This window comes from Callospermophilus lateralis, unplaced genomic scaffold (assembly GCF_048772815.1).
Source record: "Callospermophilus lateralis isolate mCalLat2 unplaced genomic scaffold, mCalLat2.hap1 Scaffold_550, whole genome shotgun sequence".
Lineage (NCBI taxonomy): Eukaryota > Metazoa > Chordata > Mammalia > Rodentia > Sciuridae > Callospermophilus > Callospermophilus lateralis.
The window spans coordinates 818942-840114 of record NW_027514478.1 but is presented as its reverse complement, the minus strand read 5'-3'; the positions used below and the strand labels follow the sequence as shown (position 1 = coordinate 840114).

The window sequence follows — 21173 nt, the reverse complement described above, 5'->3', positions numbered from 1 at the left end:
AGTAGTCCCAATGATTGGGAAGCTGAGGCTGGAGGATCACAAGTTCGAGGTCAGTCTCAGCAATTAAGTGGGAACCTATGCAACTGAGACGCTGTCTCAAAGTGAAAAAAAGGTCTAAGGATGTAGCTTAGTAGTAAAGCACCAAAAATAAATAAATAAATAAATAAATAAATAAATAAATAAAATAAAAACCTAATACTAATAACTTCTTTATCATTTAATTGCTAGAGATTCTGAATTGATAAATTATAATTTCCTTAACTGTTCATCAGTGTGTTCTCAAGTAATTCTGCTAGAAATATCTTCCTCCTTAAAACTTTTTCTTTTTTTCAAATTATATCCATAGAAGATTTCCAAGGTCTATCAAATGCCACACTTTTGTGGGTCTTGATATAACACACAGCAAACTGATTTCTTAAAGAATTACTACAACATACAAAACCCCCAGAACTGTTTGCATTGACCAAGTTCCCTATGGTCTTGCCCATTGGGTACAAGTAAATTTTTGTTAACATTTTTCATTTGTTAAGTTGAAATTTATTTTTTCTCCTGTGTGAATTGAATGTGTTCATATCCTCTCGTTATTTATACTTCCATGCTATTTTCTTCTATCTACATAATGTAAAAAAAAAATTAAAAAGAAAGCTAACACTAATTCATGAGACATTGACACCCTCCTTTAGAAACTGAACTCACTTGTAATTTTTAACTTCCTGTACAGCGGAAACCACCTTTTCATCTGCAGCTGACAGCTGCTGCTCTTTTTCTAGTCTCTCACATTCTTCTTGACTCTGTTTCCTAAAAGAAAACCAGTTATCAAATCAAAAGTTTCTCTTTGTGAATATCACTTCCCACAATTCTATAAAATGCTTAGGCACATAAAATAGGAATTCAAACCTGCAATTTCATAAATCAAACTCTGGCAAATCACTTACATTTTCTAACTTATCCTCTTAATTCTCTACTTACCAGTAAATAAAATAAATGTGAAAACAACATGTGCCCCAAGGGCAAGTCTCCTGTGTGTAAGATAATAAAAACTCACTTTACTTCAATGTGGAAGATCAGGACTGATCAACCTAACATAATTAAACATATTAGGATAAAGCAGGGGATAATTCTTTTCTCGTTTCTGCCATGGGTAGGACACTAAGTATATCTTTGTCATGGAGGAACTCTTTTCTCAATCCAAGACTGGTACCATATAGTCAGTCAAAGAAAAAATCTTCTAGAATATATCTTTTAGCTATGCAATTAACCACAGAACATTTTTCACACTTTAGATATTTATTTCAAAAGAATTGTAAATTAAGCAAAAAGACAAATCTGAGTTTTGATAATGTCTATCAACCAGAAAAAGAAGCCAAAGTGACCCACTATCAGAGTATTATCTACTGACAAGTTTTAACTCTGATCATGAAACTCAAGATGTTCATCTACTGACACAAAGGTAGCCACATTTAATGATTTAAAAAATACTATTTTCTGCTATCTTTGTACTACTTTAGCCATATTTCCAATTCAAAAGATAATTAACTTGAAACTTAATTTTCCATAAATCAGAAGAACTACAGTAAAAAAGGATTACTGGTACCAAATAGAAAAAGGGGATAATATATTCTTATATAGCTTCTCATTTAATTCTTCAGCAAGTATTTTATGAGTGGCTATAATATACTAGTTACCTTGTAAGATGCTAAAGAATAAAAGAGCTCACTGTTTCAGGTATAAATGATGCCTAAAGGAATATAATAATTTTCCCCACTGGCTTAAGAAAGAATATGGAGAAAACTGAATCTTGAAGGACAGAGAGAATTTTGTTTCCAATTATCAAAGAGTTAGTCCGAGAGCACTAAGAACAATCAAAACATCTTTATAAGAATATAAAATTGTGTTTGAAGGGATCCAAGCTAAAAAGTCAGTGAAGATATATGTATGTGGCCAAGATCCATTAGAAAAAGGAATCTCAGAATTACAAGTAAGGCTGGCACTTTAAGATACTTTTCTCCTATTGAAGATAACACAAAGATATGAGTCTGAACCAAGCCTTCATTAAATTCCTGGGCTTAGAGGAAAAATGAGGCTACCAATAAAGGGACCCTTAATAAAAGCCCTAGCCTTTGAGTTTAGATTAGAAAGTACTGCACACTTAAGTGATGAACAGGCAAAAAAATCCAAAAGGAACAATACTGAAAAACATTGAAAAGACAAGTCATTTTTTAATTATCTTAATTGCTGACTAAGTTTAAAGTGACAATCTTACTCAAGTAACCTCAACACTTTTCTATAAGAAGATAACTTCGTCTTAGTCCTCAAATTTCATGTATAATTATCACAACAATGTTGGCCAATCAAAACTGACCAGGCACTCCATAAGAGAAAATTCTGTGAGAAAAAATCCCACAGAAAAGGAAACCAGCTAATGGGGTTATCCGCACATGTTTTAAAATCACTGTGCTTTATATAGTCAAAAAAGTAAAGTCAAGATTATGAATTTCAGGGCTGGGAATATAGTTTAGTTGGTAGAGTGCTGCCTTGCATGCACAAGGCTCTGGGGTTCAAACCCCAGCACCACAAAAGAGGGAAAAAAAGATTATGAATTTTGTCAAAGGATTAGAAACTATAAAACCAAGAAATAGTTGGGTGTGGTGACCTACCTACAGTCGAAGATACTCAGGAGGCAGAGGCAGAATTATGAGATTAAAGATAGCTTGGAAAGCAGTAAGACCCTAGTCCCTTATGAGAAAGAGCAAGGAGTCTGGGGAGGTAGCTCAATAGTAGAGCACATGGCTCAAGGTCCTGGGTTTGAGCTGTAGTACTGAAATAGGACTGGGGTTGTGGCTCAGTGGTGAAGCACAGGCCCCACATGTGTGGGGCACTGGGATCAGTCCTCAACACCACATAAAATAAATAAAATATTGTGTCGGGCTGGGGATGTGGCTCAAGCGATAGCGTGCTTGCCTGGCATGTGTGCGGCCCCGGGTTCAATCCTCAGCACCCCATGCAAACAAAGATGTTGTGTCTGCCAAAAACTAAAAAATAAATATTAAAATTCTTTCTCTCTTAAAAAAATCCTATAAACAATAAAATATTGTGTCCATCTACAACTAAAATAATATTTTAAACCCTGAATTTTTTAAAATCCTAAACTCAATGAATGATTTTAACAGCAGATTTGGGAAGTGAAATAAATCCTAGAGCTTTTAACATAGGTCAGAAGAAAATATCCAGAAGAAGTAAATCCAGAATGTAGGAGGCAGGGGAAATCAAATTCTAATATACATTATTATAATCAGAAGAGAGAATGAGGTAAAATCAACATTTAGAAAAAGACTCGAAAATTCAAGAAGTGTTTAATGGTCCCTAGCAACATAACTGCAAGAGGAAAAGTGGGTGGGGTGGGGAAAACTACACCTAGGCACTTCCCAATACAACTGTTAAAAAAAGAGAAAGGACTACAGAAACTAGAAGAGGGATAAGACCAAACAACAATGATAATGGACTCCTTAAAGAAAAAATTTAAAACAGATGGTAATTAATTGGATATTTTTAAATTGCTAAAACTAAGTAACAGTCAAAATTCAGTAGCCAAAAGAAAGATCCTTTAAAAATGGAAACTGGTTTTAACTCTAATCATGAAATTCATGTCAACCTAATACAGATTATAAAGGTAGCAATATTTAGTGAATAAAATACTATTCTCTGTTTATCCTTGTATTACCTTTGATACACTAATCAAATCTATCATTAAAGGACAATGTTCAAATAGAATGAAAATAATTTCAAATAAGAAACCAACAGTGTAGAATGCAGAACTACAGAAACTTTAAATATGTGTATAAATTGAATGAATGTCTTGTGGAGTTCACAGTATATGAAGTACTAACATACAATGCCACAACAGTTATCTGATTCAGGAGCTACTTAAAGCCCATAAAAAAAAATAATAAACCTATTAATCTATGTCAGGTTTTTATTAAATCCAGAATATATACCATGGCCTTTAAATTATGAGAAGATGAATAAAATTATAATTATATAATTATAATTCCATTATAATTTATGATTACATCAAGCTTATACAGGGGATGAGGAAAATAATTAAAAATATTTAAACTATTAAAAAGATACAAGGAAGAAAAAAAGAACAGGTCATCAAATAGAAAGCAAATTCTTCATAAACTACACGCACATATTGACATGGACAGACTTATATTTTAGAAAGTCCACTCAAGCGGCTATAGAGAAAACTACTAAGAATTTGAAATAAGTTATATACAAATATAAAAAATGTAGAATGAAGACAGATGATCTAGGTTAGAAACAGAAAAGATGACACAGGCATGAACTAACATAGTACCTGGGGATCAGTAAAAAGAGTAAAAACCACAGATGATGACTGAATGAATTTTGGAGGAGTTGAGAAAAATAGTGCTACAATTTAACTGCATTACAAAAAAATTAATTGCCATTTAGGTCATTCAGATTACTAGTAGGGACAGAGAAAACAAGTGTTCTTTTAAAAAAAAAAAGTGATAAAATGAGAAATGTTTCTTTGAAACAGGCCAGGAATTTAGAACTGGCCTGAACAAAAATTTGAGATTCTAAAAAGGTCAATTGGAGATCACAGAATTTTAGAAAAGTTAATGGAAAGGTTTCAATATTTAATGCATTAATTAGGCAACAGAAGTCAAAATACCTAAAAATAGTTAGGTCTGTAAGAAGGTCTGTCTTTGCTTTACAAGATATATATATATATATATCGAAGAGTAAAATCAGGTGCAAACAAATAAAATCTGACACAACCTATTTTTAGAGAATCCAAGTATTTTTGTGGATTAAAAACTTCAAATGAACTTTCAAAAAATAACTAGCTCCACACTAAGAAGATTAATATATAAATATATTCTACAAACAAGTACTTCTGTAATCATAACTCCTAAGGTCCTTGCCACAGTTCAATTTTGTGTGAACATCTGAGATATTCAAGTCCAAAACTTGTACCATCAATAAGTAAATATTATCCCTTTTTGAAGTTTTTATTCTACTAAAACATGTCATTCCAAATCACTCAGTATTTTTAAAGGTCCAGAGTTAGAGATACAAGTTCAAAACATTAGAATTACATAACTGATCACAATGAAAGGTAATTAAAATAAATAGGGAGATCATAGAAAGGGTCTAGAACTTTGAGAGGTATTTCCACATCAGTGACTGTTAATACCATTTTACCACTTCCTGCCTTCATATGAATTTGACAATTGATTACGATGTCCTCACAGCCTTAGTTTATGGTTCCAACTACCTCAGGACTCTTAAGACTGACAATGGAAAGAAAAATGCAACTTATAGGAAACAAAACACAAAGGAAAAAAGACAAATCTCTACTTATTACAACTAGAAGAAATTGTAAATAATCTTAAGAAAACATAAAATTATCTATTAGTTCACACAGTGATAACAATAACAAACAATGAAAATCTTACTTTTGTAGTGCCATCTCATTTTTCTGGTAGAGTTCATTTAAAATCTCCACTTTCTGCCTTAGAGTTTTGCATTCCTCTTCCAGTCCAACTTTAGAAGACTGTAGTGAATTGCAGTCACCTTCTAATTTCTTTATTTGGTCTGTAAAGGATAAAACAGCTTATCTCTATATGTGTACAAGGACTTAAGAACTTGTTTGAGGGAGTAGTGCCAAGAAAAGTAAGAAGCATGAAAGCAAGAAGCCATTCTTTATCTTTCCAATAAAATTTTAAGTCTTTCCAACATGGCAATTTCTTCTCAAAAAGAACCCACCTTTTAGATTACATTTTGTGGGCATCGAGGCTCTTAGCATAAGTTGTAAAAGTTTTAGATCCTCTTCAACTACTGATATTGTAGTTTGTGTCTAAAAATTGCAGAAAAGAGAGGTATTCTTAAAAGTGAGGCACAGGAAGAATTCACAGGCACTATGGGATTCTTACAAAGAACTATACCCGAGAGACATCCATCATCTGCTTAATTTGATCTTTGATCTTCTCGTTCCGATCACCTAAAAAACAAAAGACTTTTGCTTTTTCTTTCCTTACTTTTAACTCTATATTCTCCTAACTTCCCCAAACTAAATAATGATTGTGTTCAAACACCAGAAGAAAAAAAATCAATTAAATAACTAAACTGATTAGACTAATGACTTTTAAGAGAATTGCAAGCTTAGATTTAAAAAAAAGAGAGAGACAGGTGAATTTCAGGCTGGGGTTGTGGCTCAGTGGTAGAGTGCTCACCTAGCATGTGTGAGGCACTGAGTTTGATCCTCAGCATAAAAATAAATAAAAGTACTGTCTGTCTTAAAAACAAAACAAAAAAAGGTGAATTTCTAGTTTGCACAACTAAAATGTTATCTATGCTATTCTTGTAAGATAAAAGCTTTTCTTCTCTCTCAGATCTATCTTCACCTGGGCAAGTAAGTGTCTTATTTAGAAAGATTCAATCCTCTATTTTCTCCCTGAATCTACTACCAGGTGTGGTTTGAAATACTTGCTATGTAAGCAATATCCAACTTGGGAGAAAACATCTGAAAATATTTTCCTCATCAGTAAACACTGTTACACTCCCTCACTCTAGCTTTCTGATAGTCTCTAGACTCTGTTCTCACAGCCTTAGTTTATGGTTCCAACTACCTCTGGACTCTTAAGACTGACTGTGGACCTTAAAACCACAGAGCCATAGAGATGATGAGTATCAAAATCAACTATCATCTGCATAAGAAATAAATTTCTCTTACTGTACAATGTTCAATACTCTAAGTATTGTACAGGATGTGACTATTGTAGCTGCAGTGTACTTACTAGTTTTCAATGGGATAGAAAAGGTCAGTGTTCTTCACATGCCTATTGCTACATTATACCCCAGCAACCCACCTCTGCCAATGCAACAGACATATCTATAGATCCAGTGATATGTGTCTACAACCCTGAAGCTTAAGAAGAAAATCAGCTAGCTGAAAAGTGGCATCTGTATAAATACTTAATTAAAGACAGGAAAGCAAAAAAAGGATTCAACCTCCCTGAGACTGATCTTACCTGCTACCTCTCCGTTGGTTAATTCATCTGACTCATCTTCTCTATTTTGATCCTCAGATTCAGATTCACATTGTAACCGATTCAACTGTGTGATATAATTAGTCAAAGTCTAGAAAAGAAGCAAAAGGTTGGAAGACTCTCGATTTTAATTCAGAAGATTTCAGGAGAAATCATGAGATGAAACATGTATTTGGAGTATAAACTTACATTAATAGTATCATCTTTGTGATTAAGAAATACAAGTAAATCTTTCTGGGACTTCTCAAATGATTTGATGTGTTCACTGAGCTCAGCGTGTGATGTACACCAGTCTTTGACTTCCTGCTGCAACTGAAAAGTCAAAACACATGAATTCCTGTGGGTTAGGGAGGGGTTTCTGCACTGGATACATCAGGACTACAAGACTTAGACAAAGAAATAGAGAACCATACTCCTCGGTGGCCTGCCTCAATCGAGGGGGTTGAGACCTTGGTTAAGGAAGAGGGCAGAGTGGCCCCAACTCTCACAGCTGCAGTAAGAACATCAGAGTTCTCAGGAAGTTGACCCTGTTTATTGCATTCCCCAGAAAATTGCTGCCAATTCAAATAATTTACCTCCAGCAGGAATGGCTGGGCACATATGACTGTCTCCTAAATTTAGACTCCTTATCATGTAATCTTCCCTTGGCCAGTGAATCAGTAACTACTCAAAAGAGGATCATAAAATACTTAATTTTCTGGTTTAAAAAGTTTCTTTGAGGCTATGCAAGTTAATAACTGATTGACATTTGATAAGAAAAGCAATAATCCAAAAATCCAAAACAGATGGAGAACATATACATGCACTCAATTTAGGGAGCATGTTTAAACTTTGCATATCTAGAAAAGGTCGTACATGAATATTCCTTACCTCAGAAACAGATCCAAGAAAGATACAAGATAATGATATTCACTTCTCTAGTTTACATTATGTATGACATCAAATTTTCTTTACCTGCTCTTTCGTCGTCTTAAGTATGGTATTTTCTTTCTGAAGCTGACAGCATTCCAACTTCACCTTCTCTTCACGAAGCTTAGCTTCATTAAAGACAATTTGAAGCTAATGCAAAACACTAGAGTTAGTGAATTAATTCCAAAGAAAAAACAAAGTTATACTTTCCCAAACCAGACATCATATAGTTCTCATTTTTTGCACATTTTAGCACACTTCAAATTTTTGGTCCGCAACAAAACTAAGATATAGTATTAATATCCCATTATGCCAACTATCCCATTAGCAAGAGTTGGCAGCTTTACCTCTGAAAATTCAGAAGTATTCACTGAAATGACATCTTCAAGCTTCTCTATAGATTTCTTATTTTCAATTATCTGCCAGGTGAAAACAGAACACAAAATATGCATTAGGATTTCAGTAGAAATAGTGATATGTGTGTGTGTGTGTGCGTGTGTGCGTGTGTGTACACACATATATATACTAAAAAAGATAAACACAACAAAATATTTGTCAAGCCATCCCATTACATTTCAGTAATGCAGGGGATCCAGCTTTGGACTAAGCAAAAAATCAAGAACTGAAAGAGATGAGGGAAAATGAAGTCATAAATATTTCATGGCATCCACAACCTTACTGTTTATGAGATAACCAGAAAAAGAGGTCAAAGTATAGAAAATCATAATGCAATAATAAAATGTTTTAAAGCATAGAAAATTAACTAATTACTGTTTTAAATAAATCAGTTCAAATTAGTAATTTTTTTTTCTAGTGATAGAGAAAAAAAATTTCCCAAGATCATTTTTAAAATTTTCTTATCTGAAGTAAAAAATGATAAAATTTAAGGGAGAATAGACTAATCTCACATACAGAAGAATTCCCAAAAATTTATAAAGATATTCGCTCCTTAAGGAAGTGGACATAACTCCCCAATCTTTGTTTGCAATGCCTGGGATTGAATCCTGGGCCTCATGCATGCTAGGCAAGTGCTCTACCATGAGCTGCATCCTGAGCTCGTAACTCTTCATACTTTAACTGTGGGCTGTGCATGGTAACTTCCAAAGAATATAATATGAAAAGGACTGGAAAGAATTTTTACAGTGACGAAATCTGATAAATACTACCTCAGCTAGGTGATCAAGCTTACTTGGGGGTAGGATATTTCAGAACACACTCTCTACTATCTTTTGCAACTTTTATGTAATTACAGAAACTTATAGAAATTGAAAATGAAATATGTAAGTAAAATTTTTTTAAGTACAGAAAATTGATTAATTCATTACTCTTTCAAGTAAAAAGTAAACAAATACTGTTCAATTGGACAATAGTTTTTTAGTTGATCTGCATGTTTCCAAGGGCAGAGCAAAGCAATATGAAAATTATCCAAGGTTGAGAATAAAAATATTTCCTAGGCCCATAAAAATAATTTGTTGTATCAGTACTTAAAAGTTCCACAAAATGGGCACAGATGTGGGTTCAACTTCCTTGACTCCTAATCTTACTTTAGTTAACAGCTGGACTAAGTTCAACTTAACCAATTTTACAAAATATTTCAAAAGCCAAATTAAAGCAACACTTAGCAGCAAAACTCTTACCAAGTCGTGATTCTTAGCATTCTGTTCTCTTTCAGATTCTAACATAACATGAAGACTTTTAGCTCTCTCATCCAGAAATTCTTTAGCTTTTTCAAGAAGCTTTATTTTATCCTGGGAAAAAAGGTGTCAAGATTACTCACTCATTACATTTACTTTTGATTTAGAATGTAATTCCCCCCAAAGAAGGGATTTTTACCTTATATTTAGTTGCTTCATCAGAAAGAATCATATTTTGTTTCATGGTTTCTTGGATCTGTTTCTCTGATTCCTTTATCTATGTAAATAAAGCATTCAGAATTAAGATACACAAATTATAGTGCTACTATACAAGTTACTTCCAGACAAGTGACCCTTTCCAGAAGAAAGCAGTACTTAATACATATGACTGCTTAGAATTTGGATGATTTGTAGGAAATAATGAAATAAAAACTTTAAAATATGATTTTTAAATTAAAACAGGTAGAAATGATTCAAGCTAGAACCAAGGGAGAAAGAAACAAAAAAATAATTATACCTTCTGTTCATACTTTGAAAATTTCTGTATCAATTCTTCATCTTCTTTCATGAAATTGATTATCTTTTGGGCAATTTGCTGTTCAGTGACTAAAAGGGGGAAATACACAAGATTATTACAATCACTAAATGAAATCCAATTACTCAATCTACTAAAAGTAAAGACATGTTATATGGTACTATGAGGAAATACTTCTTAGCATAACTAGTATGCTTTTAAAAAGCAATTTATGCTTATTAGCAATAAGAGTATAAAATTATTAAAATTTAAGAAAAATATAAGAACAATGATATTTTGCTGGGTGTGGTGGTGCACACCTGTAATCCCAGTGGCTCAGGAGGCTGAGCTAGAAGGATCCCAAGTTCAAAGCCAGCCTCAGCAAGAGCGAGACACTAAGCAACTAAGTGAGACTTGGTCTCTAAATATAGGGGGTTTGGGATGTGGCTCAGTAGAGTGCCCCAGAGTTCAATTCCAGGTACCCTTCACATCCAAAATGATATTTCAATTTAAGCTTATTTCACAGATGGGAAATACAGTAAAGTGTTGTAGCTTGATATTCCTCCCTTCTCAAAACACTTTCTTTTCAGAAAATGGAATCATTTAATTCTTTGCAAAGAAAAACAGAAATGAAAGCATACTGATTCACATTACCATTCTTTAAATTATCTACTCAATTACTTAATGCATGATTAAATCATTAGCATAGAAATACTCTTCAAATGTAATACATCTGCATTACATCAATATTCAAAGTTAATCTGCCCCAAATTAAAACTTATGTTCTCCCTATCCACAATTTGTTCCTCCTCTTTATCTCCTATCTCAGAGTTGGAACCAGCATCATCTACTCAGTTATCCATGCTAGCAACCTAGGAATAGTAAAATTTTCAGGAGGTAAAAAAAAGTAATAGACATTAAAAGTCACTGTATCTACTTCTATCATACATAAAACACACATCAAACACCAATACAATACAAGTTTAAGAAACCTAAAAATTTACCTTGATATACTCTATCTTTTACCTAGAAGAGAGAAAAAAGATTAAATTTGATGTCAAACATCTGCTCAATAGAAACAGCATTCCTAAAACAACAGTCAGAATCATAACCAAGTGAGAATTTAATAACATTCTGGTTCAGAATAATAAATTTATAGGATTAAAAATAAGTAAAGGTTAACAAGAATTTTAAATTTAATTGGTAGTTATATTTCATAAATAGGCTCTGACATAAACACACTAAGATATGTACCTTATTTCACAGTAAAGATGTGTGTGTGTATTTGTGTGTGTGTGTGTGTACTCAAAATCATTTACTTGAGAATTCTAAATAACCAGGATAAAGTCTAGAAACAATCAAAAGGAATCTGAGGAAACGATATTAAGGCATAGCATAATCTTTGTACTAAGATATGCCACTTTCACTCACCAGAAAACATCTTAGAACTCCAATTTAAATTTGCCTATTGGCTGAATTTAGAAACTAATAGGCTACATCATCTTATTTCTACAAACCACTAAATATATAGCAAGAAATCTGAAAGGGAAGACTGCTAGAAGAAAATGCACAAGCAACAAGAGAAATGACAATTAACATATTCTGGAAAGGACAAAAACAATCATTTCCTAAAGACAGCAATAAACTGCCTGATAATAAAACCTAAGCAGAATTTTTTTAAAAACATCACTAAATTTCTTTGTAACTTAGCATATACTTGTCCTTTCAAATGTTATAAATGGTGATGGAATACTCAGATGTGTCCATGGATCATCCATGGGATCTTCGTAATAGGAAATTGCATTCAGAAAACTCCAACACAGAAAGAAATGGCATTTCTTTAATGACATAGCCTTGCTAACCTTTTACTCAAAATGACAACAGAAGAAAATGGGAAGTAGCATAAAAGCAGTCATCTAAGGAAGAGACTAAAGCTCCAAAGTCAAATGCTGAAACTGAGGAGCAACAGCTAGGAACCAGATCCCACATAACCTAGTGAAAAGAGAAACAGGTATTGTTTCTTTCTTGAAATGAAAGAAACAAGAGAGAAATATAAAGTGTTTTCATGTTTTTCCCTTCTCTTTATCCTTCTATTTCCTTTTTCCTTTTAGCTGAGAAAAAGTTCAATGAGATTGAACTGTGAAAATTCCTCACAGGAATCCAGGCAAATGATTCTTCTATTTAAGAAGGGAATGCTTTTTAAGAGATTTTACACTCAATTGTACAAGGAGAGGAAACTTACCTTAACAATGATATGTCTGATATAATTAAGAAATCAGAAAAAGAACACTCAGATTTGAAAAGATTTGTATCCAATGCTTTTGGCCTCTTTAACTGTTAGGCTTTTCATATGCAAAGTCCATTTACCTAAAATAATTTTCTTCCAATTATGTTAAATAACTATGAAACAGAATGACCTACAGTACAAACATATGTATGTATAAGCTTATATATATATATACGCTTATACATATATGTACACACATACACAGAGATAGACTAATTCTGCTCAGAAAAAAAAGACTTAATGAACAAAACATTTAATGGATTTTTGGACAACACATAATCTATACTTCCAAATAAAAAGGTATTTTCTGAACATATGATCAAATCATAAAATCTGGGAATAATATATATAAAAGACTGGAAAAATTATCTTATCTCCTTTTTCTCATATTACTGTATTTCTTTGTAGCATTTCCCCCTGTTTATATGTGTTTATATTAACATACAGTTCATCAACATTTAAATCTTAGTTTCTGCTTTTTTTTCCACTTCACATTTAATTGTGAGCATTTTGTGTACCTCAAAGCTTTGAAATAGATAAATCTGCCTACTATTCCATTAAGCGAACATACAATATCCCCTAAATGAATTATGTTGTGCTAAGTCTTCAATCTAATACACTGTTCCACTGAAAAACATTACCAAAATCTTCAAAGCATAGTTATTTCTTTAATATAGATTACTAGACATATATGCTACATAAAAGGATATTTATCTAACCTATCCCATCTTTTATCCCACTTTTAAGACTTCTGATACGTATGAAACTACTGGTCAGGATGGCTGTAAGAATTACCAGTTCTACCAACTGCACCCACACTAAATTATTTTATAAGGTTAGTTTGACTTAAACCACTAATTTGTGTTTTAGCAACTGAAAAGGAAAAAAAGTGGGGGGGCAGTGACTATATAAAATAATCCTTGTGCTTATGTGCTAAGGTATAAGTAAGTTAATTTACTCACAACAAGAACAGTTCTCCAAAAGAAAATGACAAAGGATACCAATCCAAAGAAAACAGTGAAAACTACAGGCTCCCATGGTAGTCCATAAAAATCAGGCCCAGGTTGATACTCATCAGGCAATGTAGTAAACAGCTGAAACAGACAAATTAGAAGAAATGGGAAACCTTAAATTTATAACAAAACAGTCACAAAGAATCATGGCAATTCTAAACCAACCTCCTCGTCAGAAATCCACCTCCTCAATATTTTCCAATAGTTTCTTCAAGAGAAAGGATACTGACAGTCTCATATTTTTTGTTCACTTGCAGTGTTTTCAAGTATAATGAATCTAAATACTTTTTTAAAAAATTTATTTATGTATCTTTAGTTTCAGGTGGACACATTATTTTGTTTTTATATGGTGCTATGGATCGAACCCCTAACCATCTAACCATCTAACCCTAACCATCTAACCCTAACCCTAACCCTAACCCTAACCCTGTGCCTCATGCATGCTAGGCAAGCGCTCTACCACTGAACCACAACTCCAGCCTGAATCTAAATACTTTAAATTGAGCATACTTTAAATTTTCCAGTTTGTAACAGGCCCTATATCATCACATTGTCTAACACCTGGCTAGAATCCCTCTGGATCATTCTTTTCTCTTAGATAACCTGGTTTTTATAATTTAAAAAATTCATTTAAGACAAAAACTTAAATATATGAAAGAACTAATTAATTTTATGGCAACAAATAAAAACAATGAAACAATAAAAAGATTTCAAGCCCCTTTGGGTATCATTTGATAAGCTAGAAGAATACCTTACTATTCTGAAAAGTGTTTAAATAAAGAAAAGGAATCAAATATTTATCTCCTGCCTTAACTATACAAACCAAATATCTGTGTAAAGAATAATCAATCATAGCCAGGCGCCGTGGCACACACTTGTAATCCCAGTAGCTAGGGAGGCTGAGGAGGGAGGATAGCAAGTTCAAAGTCAGCCTCAGCAAAAGGGAATTGCTAAGCAACTCAGTGAAACACTGTATATAAATAAAATACAAAATAGGGCTGGGGATATGGCTCACTAGCCAAATGCCCCTGAGTTTAATTCCCAATACCCCCCCCCCAAAAAAAAAAGAATAATCAAATTTTTATTTGTGTAGGCATCCCATCCTTTAAATGAAGAAAGAAAAATCCAGCAACTCAGACCATTGCTATTTTGCAACCTATAATATATTAGCAAATCTCACCAACGTCACTGTTGACTAGTAGTCAACATCAAAGGAGAGGATATGCATATGTCAATGCAATATTTCCTATTAAGTTTTCATAAGAAAAAGAATTGAACCTAAACCTGACTATGAATTTCCAAGAAATATAAAGCAACAGAGAGAAGCTGAGGTTGTTAGCTCAGCACTTGCCTAGAATGCATGGAGCCCGAGGTTCAATCCCAGCACCACCAAAAAAAAAAACAAAAAGGCAATAGAGAAAACAGGTTAAATTGTTGTACCAGGGGGATGTCATTTATTCACCAAAACTACAATATATCCTAGAAGTCCCACAAACGTATTTTTTTCAATTATTGCAAAAAGTTACAACAAAAGGAGAAATCAATTAACTTATATGAGACTTGTTCTCCCACTGAAAGCAACCAGAAAGTTGGAATATATATATTTTTGGTACCAGGGATTGAACTCAGGAGCACTTGATCACTGAGCCCCATCCCCAGTCTCAGCCCCATTTTGTATTTTATTTAGAGACAGGGTCTCACTGAGTTACTTAGAACCTCACTTTTGCTAAGGCTGGCTTTGAACTCATGATTCTCTCTCAGCTTCCTGAGCCACTAGGATATTAAGGCATGTGCCACCATGCACAGTCAAAATATATTTTTAAAGAGCTATTTTTCAGATAGAAAGCCACAAGGGACATGCAACTGTCACCCCTAAGAGAAGGAGAACAAATAGGTGAGCATTCTACCTTGAGGCACCCTCTAGACCTCAGTTTGGGAAGGGGAACCCAAATGGGGCCTAACAGTCTCACTGAGGAGAAAGAGACCAGAGTTCCAGGAGATTAAGCAGCCAAAAACATGTAGAGAAAACTACCAGAAAGATGGGAGCCACAAAGAAAAAGAGTTCCAGAAATCTGCATGGAGGTGGTCTTCAGTTTGGGGCTACATTCTAAGCAGTACCTGCGAGGGCCAAGAACAACTATAAGCTAACCAATCCCACAGTTGGCACTGAGCTGGGAGAAGTCTGGATTCCAGCTAACCAGAGAGAGTTGACATACAAAACCAGTATGGTCAACAAGCTCATGAAGAAGTATTTGATCCAGGCATGATAGCACATGTCTGTAATCCCAGCATCTCAGAAGGTTGAGGTAGGAGGATACCAAGTTTGAGGCTGGCAAGTTAGTTTGAGCCTAAGCAAGTTAGTAAGACCCTATCTCAAAAAAAAAAAAGTTCACTCAATATCATTAGTTATCAGGAAATAAACTCACAAAGACATACCCACTAGAATGGCCCAAGTGCTAGTGAAGATGAAGTCAAGTGGAAGTCTCCTAAATTGCTGGTGGAAGTATAAAATGATTGTGGTCATTTATTAGCATGGCTTGACAGTATCACATAAGATAAAAACATACATTAAACATAGGAGGCAATTGCACTCCTAGATATGAGTCCACTTATAGGGGCATATATATGAAAAAGTACTGTAGGAAAAATGAACCTATAGTTTAAAAAAAAAAAGTTATCAGTGGTTGCCTGGAACAGGTGGTGAAGGAACTCACTGGGAAGGATCCCAAGGAAACCCCCTTTCTAGTGAAAAAAACTGTTCTATATCTTGATTATGGTAGTTTTTACATGGGTATCTACATTTGTTAAAACTCAGAGTGTGATTGCTTTGGCAGCACATATACTAAAATTGGGACAATACAGAAAAAATTAGCATGTATCCCTGAGCAAGGATGACACCCACATTTGTGAAGCATTCCTTAGTTTTGTGGAAACAACCCTTCAACAGATGAATGGATAAAGAAACTGTGGTACATATACAAAATGAAATGTTACTTATAGCATTAAAAGAGAAAAAAATTATGGCATCTGCGGGTGAATGGGAATATCAGGCTAAGGGAAGTAAGCCAATCCCCAAAACCAAAAGCTGTATGTTCTCTCTGAAAGTGGATGCTGACCCATAATGGGGGTGAGGTGGGTGGCAAGGGGCATGGAAAGAATGGAGGAACTGTGATTGGGCAAAGGGGAGGTAGGACAGGCGAGAGGGCATAGGGATAGGAAAGATGGTGGAATGAGATGAACCTCATTACCCGAGGTACATGTAGGACTACTACATGTGTTGTGTACAACTAGGAAAAGTTTTGTTCCATTTATGTACAATGAATCAAAATGCATTCTGCTATCATGTATAACCAATTAGAACAAATTAAAAAAAAAACTCACTGATATTGGCTATCAAGGAATTACTGTTAAGTTGGGTGATGGCCCATGGGTTCATTATACTATTCTCTATGCTTTTCTTTAAAGCTTTTCTAATTAAATTTATTTTTTAATTAGTACATAGAAATAAACATTATAATTATTGAAGTAGGTAACATGACATTTTGATGCATGTATACACTATGTAACGTTTAAATCAGGTTAAATATATCTACCTCCTCAAACATCATTTATGGTAAAACTTTCACAATCTTTTCTTCTAGTATTCTGAAATGTACAGTATGTTATGATTACCTATAGTCCCCTACTATTCTCTCTGCTCTTATTTGAAAGTTTCCATGATAAAAATACTAAAAATAATTTTTAAATTAAGATATAACTTCAAATATTTAAAGGATTTCTATGTAGAAAAGAATTCAATTTTATAGAGGAAATCATGTGGAGGAAAATTTGGAGTCAATACAAGGATGAACTAGACAACAGAAGAACATATAGCCTTGTAAGAGAGTGACTCCTGCTAGGAAATACTGGTGTACAGGCCTCATAACTACTCGTCAGGGCCACAGTAAAGAAAATTACAGCAATGAGTGAGAAACTAGACTAACAGCCTTCCAAGGTTTCTTCTAACACTAAGATTCTACTAAGATTCCATTGATCAATGAATCTGATTGGTGCACATCTCCCAAACACATCAGAGCCTATTACTCTCCAGTCCTATCAGATATCATACTACTTGTTTAAGATTTTACATTGACTTGTTCATAATTTTTGCATATATTTGTTAAGTCCTTTTCTTAAGGCTTTCAAAAATCACAATCACGCCTTACACCTGTTAGACTCTTTTAGTCCTCGCACAATGTCCTGTACATACTGGGCCATCAAAATGCCTTTTTGAAGGCTCCTTTCAAATCAGTCTCGTAACATTGTGCCTCTTCTTTGCCACTCACGTCAATGTCTTACCTATCACCGCAAAATCACTGACCATACCTGCACCACATTCGTGTACCCCGACCTAGACCTAGAGGAGGGCTCTGTGCATACCTAAAAATACGAATAAAGAAATCCTTCCCATATCATGAGGCTGTAAACTTTCCAAGTGATGTTGATTCATTCTGATAATCAAATTATGACTGTGGAAGACTGGGCTTTAATCACTGGAAATATCATTATTCTAACTGCCTGGCTTGTACATACTACTTACCCAGGTGGCTGCCACCACCATGAACAAACATGGAGCCAAATGAAAACTGATTCATTTCTCCCCATCACATCTTTTCCACCCTGGTGGTCTCTCCTCCCCAGGTATTCATTGTCTTTATACCACCTCTGACTGCATACATGAGAATTAGGGGGTGCGTGGGGGTAAAACCCTACAAAATGCCAGACATCTCACCAGACACTTTACCTTGTCAAATCATTTAATTCTTATGATTGGAGTAAGCATTATCTACATTTTTCAGATGGGGAATCTGATATTCAAAAGTTTAGTTATTTGCCCAAACTTCTAAATGATAACCTTGGGATTTGAAACCAGATCTACCTGGCTTCAAAATCTATACATTTTACAAGGAAAAAAACAACATCACTTTTCTTAAACAAGTCTTGAAATAACACAACTTACAGGAAACAACTTCAGTTGAGAAGGATTACTGTCACAATGGCCCTAGGACCATCTTATCCTCCAAGCTCTAAAAGCTTTCTCATTCCTATAATTAAACTCTAAAAGTCCAACATCAACAAATACCATGACGGGGAGGTAAGTCCTAAAATGCTTAGATAAGCTTCTAGACAGATTAAATGTCTTGTTTGGATCATGATTTTCTTTAGAAAGGTCAGCCTTAAGTGACTCTTTCTAAGAAACAGATCTAACCTAATTCCTTTCATTCTTAAAACTTTCTAAGGATCCCCACTATTAATGGTCTAATGCTACTTTGGCCCAAAACTTCCTTTAAGATTTGCTGGCCTCTCCAACAGACCATCCCCCTCCAACTTCACACGTTATACAACACCAACTATTTACATTCTCCTGGCCTCCCCAAATATCCTTTTCTTCATGTTTCCATTTCTCTGAACACATTTCTTCTGACTGCCAGCTTCCCCCACCATCCTCCACCCCAGCCTGTCTAATCAACAACAAACCACATGTCACACTCCTGTTTGCCCTTTGCCTGTGCTTCAAACACATCTCAACTACTTTCTGACCTTATTGATCACCCTTCCAACCATAATAAATGCATTTATGGACAATAATGTTGTACCATCAAATAAATACCTCTCTTTCTGCCATTATCTTACTGTGTTTCAAGTGAATGCTATTATCTCCCTGCCAGAATGAAAGGTTCTGAGGGGAAGAACCAAGTTTTTACAGGTGTACAAATGTCCAGCCTTGGTAGACAGCAAATCTTCCTCATATGCTAAACTAAGTAGCCATTAAGCCACACCCCTATGGCTTTTGTTTTAGGAGCTATCTACTCAAAGGGTCAGGAGTCATTTTCATAAAGACATTTTAAGTTCTTCACTTCATGACCAGAAGCCACTTAAAAACTAATAAATAATCAACATTCTAATTGAAGAAACTATGTCAAACTTACCATCTTAGTGAAATAAAGCAAGTATGAATATAACAAGGAAAGCACGTTGTCCAAAAGGGTGGCATCTGCTGGCTCTTCCAACTTTATGTCCTTTAGTTGTTTTTCTGTATCAGCATCATCAACAGGAGTACCTTCTGTTATAAGTAGCTCTAAAATTGAAAGGGGAAATGGCTATTTTATTTTATGCTATAGAATAAGAATTGTCTCTCTTCAGTTTCAATATTCATCAGTGTTTCACTAAATATATGAATCACAGTGCCTGGAATATGTGGCTCTCCTAAAGACAATTAACACAGAGAAGAAAACTTCAAAATCCTAATTAGAGCTGTCAGACCCTTCAATTATAAAATGAACAATCTCCAATCTACTCTCCACTACTTCCATGGCCATACAACTGCTATCAGAACAATATTTACTAAAGGAAAAATTTTAAAACCAGAGATATATAGACAGGGTGACATTCAACAAACATGGATTTAGTGCTGGTGAAACTTTGTGTTAAAAATTTTAGGAAAGCTGAAAGAGAGGGAGTCTTGGTTTGCAGATTTACAGGTGGAATGAGCCAAGGCTTAACGCAGCATCTGGCACCTGGCAGAGATACTCAACAACTATTTATTGAGTGGACAGATGACAGCTATTTAAAAAGAACACAGTAATATCAAGAGAGACTAAAGGATATTGGGTACAGACCTGCATTGAGGCTCTGTGAATGAGGTAGAATTCCAATTAGACCTGAGAGCTTGTAGGGGTGGAATTTCAGTATGAGTTACATGAGCCTGGGGTACATTTGATTAAACAGCTAGGAGTCCAACGTGCAGTTATTAAGAAGTTGGACCAGTTGGGCTGGGGATGAGGCTCAAGCGGTAGTGCGCTCGTCTGGCCGTGCGGCCAGGGTTCGATCTTCAGCACCACATAAAAAAAAAAAAAAAAGATGTTGTGTCTGCAGATAACTAAAAAATAAATATTAAAACTATCTCTCTCTATCTCTCTCTCTCTCTCTCTCTCTCTCTCTCCCTCTCTCTAAAAAAAAAGGAAGTTGGACCAGTTGCCTCTAAGGTCTTTCTCAACCCTGAGATTCCATTCACTACTATTTTTTTAAGCTTTTGCCTAATTTTTAAATTTTTTTTTTTAGTTTTTGATGGACCTTTATTTTATTTATTTGTATGCAGTGCTGAGAATCAAACCCAGTGCCTCACATGTTAGACAAGCACTCTACCACTGAGCTACAACCCCAGGCCCTCCAATCACTATTGGTCTATGAATTTGACTGCTGGTGAAGTCTGCCCATTGGCTCAGCATCTCAGCACTTGAGACACATTAAATGACATTTGGGAAGATTTTACATATAAAGGTGATTGACATCATTTTGTGGTGGAACCTAAAAGGCCAGGGAAATAATTCATGCTTAATTTTGTAAGCCAAGTTTTCCCTAATCTTGAAAGTTTTGGAGCATGAAAATAACAAATCTTAATGGTGCGTGATTCATTTTCAGAACCTTATGGAGTTAAAGACAGTTCAGAAGTCAGTAGTGTTCATATATGAATGAAATGTCTTCTGGAAAATGGAAGAACTGATATGTTATTCCTTCTCAAATTAACTGAATCCCCCCTGCCATGAGTTCTCCTACACTCTGTGTGTGCAGATGGGGGCGGGGTCAGGATCAGTGCTGCTAAGCCCTGCACTGGTGCAGGATAATGCTATAGCTATGCTTACAGACCAGAACCTTTAAAAACACAAAATACAGTAATTATGGCTTCATAGCACCATA

The 21173-nt window shown here is 34.7% G+C and overlaps 1 protein-coding gene and 1 non-coding gene across 2 annotated transcripts in view; one reads left to right on the top strand and one right to left on the bottom strand.

The window, feature by feature from the left end:
• Window positions 1-21173, bottom strand: part of LOC143389210 (transport and Golgi organization protein 1 homolog) — a 39765-nt gene that overhangs the window by 5846 nt on the left and 12746 nt on the right. The window contains exons 6-19 of the mRNA XM_077108340.1: window positions 19406-19554; window positions 13452-13517; window positions 11141-11153; window positions 10140-10228; window positions 9822-9899; window positions 9626-9736; window positions 8336-8407; window positions 8034-8138; window positions 7269-7391; window positions 7062-7170; window positions 5976-6031; window positions 5797-5887; window positions 5487-5625; window positions 697-798 (exon numbers count right to left, since the gene is read on the bottom strand). Of these exons, the coding sequence (XP_076964455.1) occupies window positions 697-798; window positions 5487-5625; window positions 5797-5887; window positions 5976-6031; window positions 7062-7170; window positions 7269-7391; window positions 8034-8138; window positions 8336-8407; window positions 9626-9736; window positions 9822-9899; window positions 10140-10228; window positions 11141-11153; window positions 13452-13517; window positions 19406-19554 (1303 nt within the window). The remainder of the gene's footprint in view (window positions 1-696; window positions 799-5486; window positions 5626-5796; window positions 5888-5975; window positions 6032-7061; window positions 7171-7268; window positions 7392-8033; window positions 8139-8335; window positions 8408-9625; window positions 9737-9821; window positions 9900-10139; window positions 10229-11140; window positions 11154-13451; window positions 13518-19405; window positions 19555-21173) is intronic.
• On the top strand, window positions 16255-16362 carry LOC143389221 (U6 spliceosomal RNA). Its single transcript, XR_013090118.1, has one exon. It is a non-coding gene; the product is annotated as a U6 spliceosomal RNA (small nuclear RNA).